The sequence below is a fragment of the Octodon degus genome, unplaced genomic scaffold (assembly GCF_000260255.1).
Source record: "Octodon degus isolate 3935 unplaced genomic scaffold, OctDeg1.0 scaffold00183, whole genome shotgun sequence".
NCBI lineage: Eukaryota > Metazoa > Chordata > Mammalia > Rodentia > Octodontidae > Octodon > Octodon degus.
The window spans coordinates 3,936,314-3,941,148 of NW_004524759.1; the positions used below are offsets into that span (position 1 = coordinate 3,936,314).

The 4,835-nt window shown below is 44.1% G+C and overlaps 1 protein-coding gene across 1 annotated transcript in view; it reads right to left on the bottom strand.

Annotated features, from left to right (window-relative positions):
- The window catches only part of Cenpe (centromere protein E), a 57,255-nt gene extending 53,496 nt beyond the window's left edge, over nt 1-3,759 (bottom strand). The window contains exons 1-4 of the mRNA XM_023703848.1: nt 3,701-3,759; nt 2,686-2,777; nt 1,297-1,386; nt 799-917 (exon numbers count right to left, since the gene is read on the bottom strand). Of these exons, the coding sequence (XP_023559616.1) occupies nt 799-917; nt 1,297-1,386; nt 2,686-2,777; nt 3,701-3,756 (357 nt within the window). The 5' untranslated portion in view covers nt 3,757-3,759. The remainder of the gene's footprint in view (nt 1-798; nt 918-1,296; nt 1,387-2,685; nt 2,778-3,700) is intronic.
- Between the last annotated feature and the right edge of the window lie 1,076 nt (nt 3,760-4,835).

Here is a 4,835-nt window from a genome sequence, read left to right on the forward strand (position 1 = left end):
CAAAAACCAAAAACAAAACCCCTTAAATGTTCTTCATAAAACAAACCAGTCCATGTTTATAAGTTGACAGTAATAAACACAGAAATACAGAAGTATCACTTGAAAAGTAATCCAAAGTATGCTACCATGAAATAAGAGAGCATATAATCCAACTCTCTAGTCTTAAGATTTGCGGGTACGCAATGCTCACGTGAAAGTGTTACTGTCGCAGCATCCATGAGAACACGAGTGACCTTTAAGGTCCATAAAGTTTATCTGTGGGGATAAAACTGAATCTATGCTATGCTTTGCTCCATGGGTAAGAAAAGAGTGCAGTATAAGAGGACAACATTAAGATTTCTAGGGCCGGCCAGATAGCTCAGTAGATTAAAGCACCTGCTTAGGCAGACACAGGGTACAGAGTATAGCATTCAGATCCCCGGGCATATTGGGCCAGCCCTGGCCTTGGACCAGCCCTGGGGTATGCTGAGATAGCAATTTGACTTGAGACTGGGTGTGGTGGCACATGCCTGTAATCCCAGTGCTTGGGAGGCTGAAAACTGCAGAATCTCCATGAGTTCAGTCTATGTAGTGAGACACTGTACTAAAAAAAAAAGATTTCTATCTGAGCTGGGTGTGGTGATGCATACCTATAATCCTGGTGCTCAGGAGTCTGAGGCAGGACTGCCTTGAGTTCAAGGTCAGCCTGAATGACATAGCAACACCTTATGTCAAAAAAGCAAAAAAAAAAAAAAAGAAAAATTATCTGATCATGACTACTTTTACCTATATGTGCTAGGAAGTCAGCTAATTTATTACCTTCTTAATTTTTTTGAAGATGTCATGAATTGCCCTGGGTATAACTCCCAAACAGTCTTCAGAGCCCATCATAGTATGTGTTTTTCCAGAAGCGGTCTGCCCGTAGGCAAATATAGTCCCTGTAAAGACAAAATACACACACAGAGAAAGATTCAAACTAAATCTATACTGTTTTAAAACTCAAAATACTTGTTGAACACTCAAGATAAAGTATTTTTGAAACATAAAGTGAAGGGCCAGCCAAATAGCTCAGAGGATTAAAGTGCCTGCAAGCAGGTGCTGGCCCCACCTCTGGAGTGCACTGAGAGGGCAACTGAGACTGGGCGTGGTACCTGTAATCCCAGCTCTTGGGAGGTTGTAAACAGGCCGATGGATCACTATGAGTCTGATCTAGTAGTGAGACCCTGGACACCCTGTAGACCCTTCCCTAACATACAAAAGAAAGAAAGAAAGAAAGAAAGAAAGAAAGAAAGAAAGAAAGAAAGAGTGAATACCAACCATTGTAACCCTGAATGGCAGAATCGATGATTGGCACTGCTATTTCTTCATATACATTTTTAGTAGTTTCATTGTTATGAAAGACACGATCTAAAAAAGAAAAGCGTAAGTCAGCTGTGTTTTCATTCTGAATTAGTAATTACCCAAAGAAGTAAGATTGTCAGGATCTAGGCTGATAAAATATTTAAGACAGTATCTGCTTTAGTTTTGTCTTCTGAAAATGCCTTTCCCAAACATTACGAGCACTGGCTGCTGAGGACACTATTGCCCTGTGCTGTCCTGAGCAGGTATGGTGCTGTGGCCGGATCGCAGGTCCTTGGAGCCTCACTCTTCCTCTGGCTGATTGTGTAACTATGCCCCCCTCTCCCCTCATTAAAATGGGTCAGGTCGCAGTATCTATGGGTAGGCTCATCGGGAAGATTGAGTGAGTGAATTACTATACATGAAGTGCTTAGCACAGTGTCTGGTATGTGGTCAGCACGTTGGGCATGTCAGTCAACAATGCAATCAGCCAAGTCACCTTTAAGCCGCAGGTCCTCCCTGTGAGTGGTGCTTTGAGGACACGGGGACCAAGCTACATCCTTCACTGTGCGCCCTGCAAAGCTTAACCCCTCACCATGCCTCTCCTCCCACACTGCAAGTGCCACAAAAGCTGAGCTGGTTCCTCATATACTTTAGCAGACATATAAGAAACATATGAACCATTTATTATTTAAGGTGCCTGATTCAAAATTATTGCAAAATGATAAAGATCTTAAAGATGACTTGACATTGCAAGAGATTATGGATTTATAGTTTAAGATTATAGTTTATGGTCTAATGGAGAAAATACTAGTTTCAATAATATAATACAGTTTTAACTGTATTTCATTTTTTATTTTTTTGGTACTCAGGATTAAACGCAGTACCATGTTTGCCAGGCAGGCACTTATGCCACTAAGCTATATCCCCAGTCCTAACTGTATTTTAAAGATCAATTTATTACCTTACTTCTCATACATGATGAATGAACAAATTTTTTCCAGCAAAGCAGTTAACAGATTTTTAATGACAAGTGTATTATTATTATCATTATCATTATCATTATTATTTTTTTGCAGGACCGGGGATTGAATTTAGGACCTTGTGCTTGCCAGGTACTAAAGCCACTGAGCCAACTCTCTGGCCCAAGTATAGTATTATTGAGATGACTTTTGTTAAATATTTTTTGGATACAACTATGTATCTCAGGCTGGTCTTGAATTCACCATAGCAGAATCTTGATCTCAAGGTGATCTTTCTGCCTCAGCTCCCAAGTGCTAGAATAGTAGGCATGTACTATCACTCCTGGCTTAATAGGCCTTTTGTACTCTTCATAGTAAAAGGACAACAGTAAAAGAGGAAGCTTACCAAAATTGAAGGATTTACTCCCATCAACTTGATAAATAGCATTATTGTCAGTTTTCCAGTAAACCTGTGTAGCTTCTTCAAGTTCTTTTTCTCTAAAAAATAAAAACACTATGTGTAAGTACAGCATACTTGATAACATAATTTTTATTATAGGAAAGGTTATCTAAAAATTTACTGAAGTATTTTTCAGTAAGAAAGACGGCTTGGCTCTCCTAGGAGGGGCTCAGGCCCCAGTCTTCTGCTGGGCATTCCTAGGGAAGCCTGTCTGTCCTCCCCACACTCTGGCTGTTGAAAGGACAGACTAAATTATACCCTGTGATCATGTCCCTCTTGCTTCGAATCCTTAACAGTCTGGAGTGCTTAGCAGGGCTCCAGATACCCAGTGCGCGTCACTGCTCCAACTCTCTCCTCCCTATACACATCCTCCGTACCCACGAGCAAAGGTTTCTCTGAAATGAAAGATATCATCTTTCTGTGCCTGGAACACCTTCCCACTGAGTCATTTACTTGTCTTTCATCCCAGCAAGGGTCAGGACGCTGCGCACAGCTCCTGTGCTGTCTTCCTACAGCTGTCTTCGCCGGGTTACTGCAGAGAATTCTTAGAAACATGAGACTCCCAGTGCCGGGCCTCAGTATGAAACGCCAGCGAGTGCTTAGCAACTTCTCAAACGCTCCGAGTATCAGCGTCTCAAGCTGCCGCCCAGCAAGGCGCAGAGTCCGCGACTGCGCGCGCCCAGCTTCTCTTTGGCGGCGATTACTAGCCCCGCCGCCCCGCCCGACTGGCACCTGGACTCTATTCCCGCTGCCTTCACCGCAGGGCAAGGCCGGGGCAGCGACGGCGGTGTGTGGTTCGGTTCCTGCGCCCCGGCCAGAGCCGCCAGGAGTGCCCGGACGCTGGAGGTCTCATCCCGCGGCGAAGGCGACCCACGGCGCCGGGCCCTGCTGGTGTCGTCAGGGGTCAGCGTCCCCGACCGCCCGGTGCCCAGACCCCCGCCTCCGTACCCACCGCACCTACCTGCTGCTCAGAGGCCGCACCCTCACACACACCGCCACCGCTGCCTCCTCCGCCATGGCAGCCACCGCCCGCCTCCCCGCCTTGAGTTTAAACTTTCCCCGATGCCGCTTTTGATTGGGTCGCCCCGACGTGACGTCACGGACCGTTCCACCCAGCCTCGAGGAACTGGGAGGAGGCGGACGCGTCCACCGTGCTGGAGTGGGGGTGAGGGATGTATTTAAAGAGTTCTGAGTCTGCACCTGGTGGTTGTTGTGGCAATAGGTGCAAGAGCTTGCAGCTGATAGAAGACGCGGGGCAACGTCCTCTCCTTCCATCCACGAAGAGTTTGCAATCTGTAAAACAAACGAACATTCAGATATGTAAGGACATACGTATATAAATGTATATATGCACATGTATGCTTATATGTCAAAAGAAAATCACAATCCTTAAAAAACCCACTTTAACATGAAAACAAAACAAAACAAAACAAAACAAAAAAAAAACAACCCATAGAAACAAAAAGCAAAAAAACCCAGAGGTCAAGAACTGAAACTCGCTATTTCAGAAATTTAAGAAGCCTGGCTGAGGCCTTAAGCAAGTCTGCGTTTAGGGTTTTTTGTTTTGTTTTTTTAAAATCTTGTCTTCATGGCTGTGAGTTCCTAGGAGACTGTCCTAGGAAAAAGAATGCTCGGAGCCGGGGAAACTCCCTTAGCAATGTGTTTAAACTTCTATTGCCTCTAGGGGGAAAGAGATTCTAATACTTTGCCCATATAGAGAGTTTGGTTTTCCTTTGTCATAAGTGCGTCCTATAGTGTATTAGTATCTTCCTCAGGTGTAGTTTTAGCCCTTCTCTTGATTGATTCAGGAAGCATCAAGAATTGTTTTCCTTCGCCAAAGTTATAACCTTAAATTATTATAATTTTTTGTTATTTTGAGTTGAAAATCCTGCTTACTTAATAAAAGTATGTTAGTAGGTCATTGACTATATCAACAAAAACTGAAGATTTGTGTGCTCTTTATCCCAGTAATTCTAATTTTAAGAATTTCTATGGACAGCGAGATAGCTCAGCAGACTAAGCACCTGCTTTGGCAAGCGTAGGGACCAGCTTTTGATTTTGGTTCTGCATTCAGCGCCAGCCCACCCCCGAGGCAC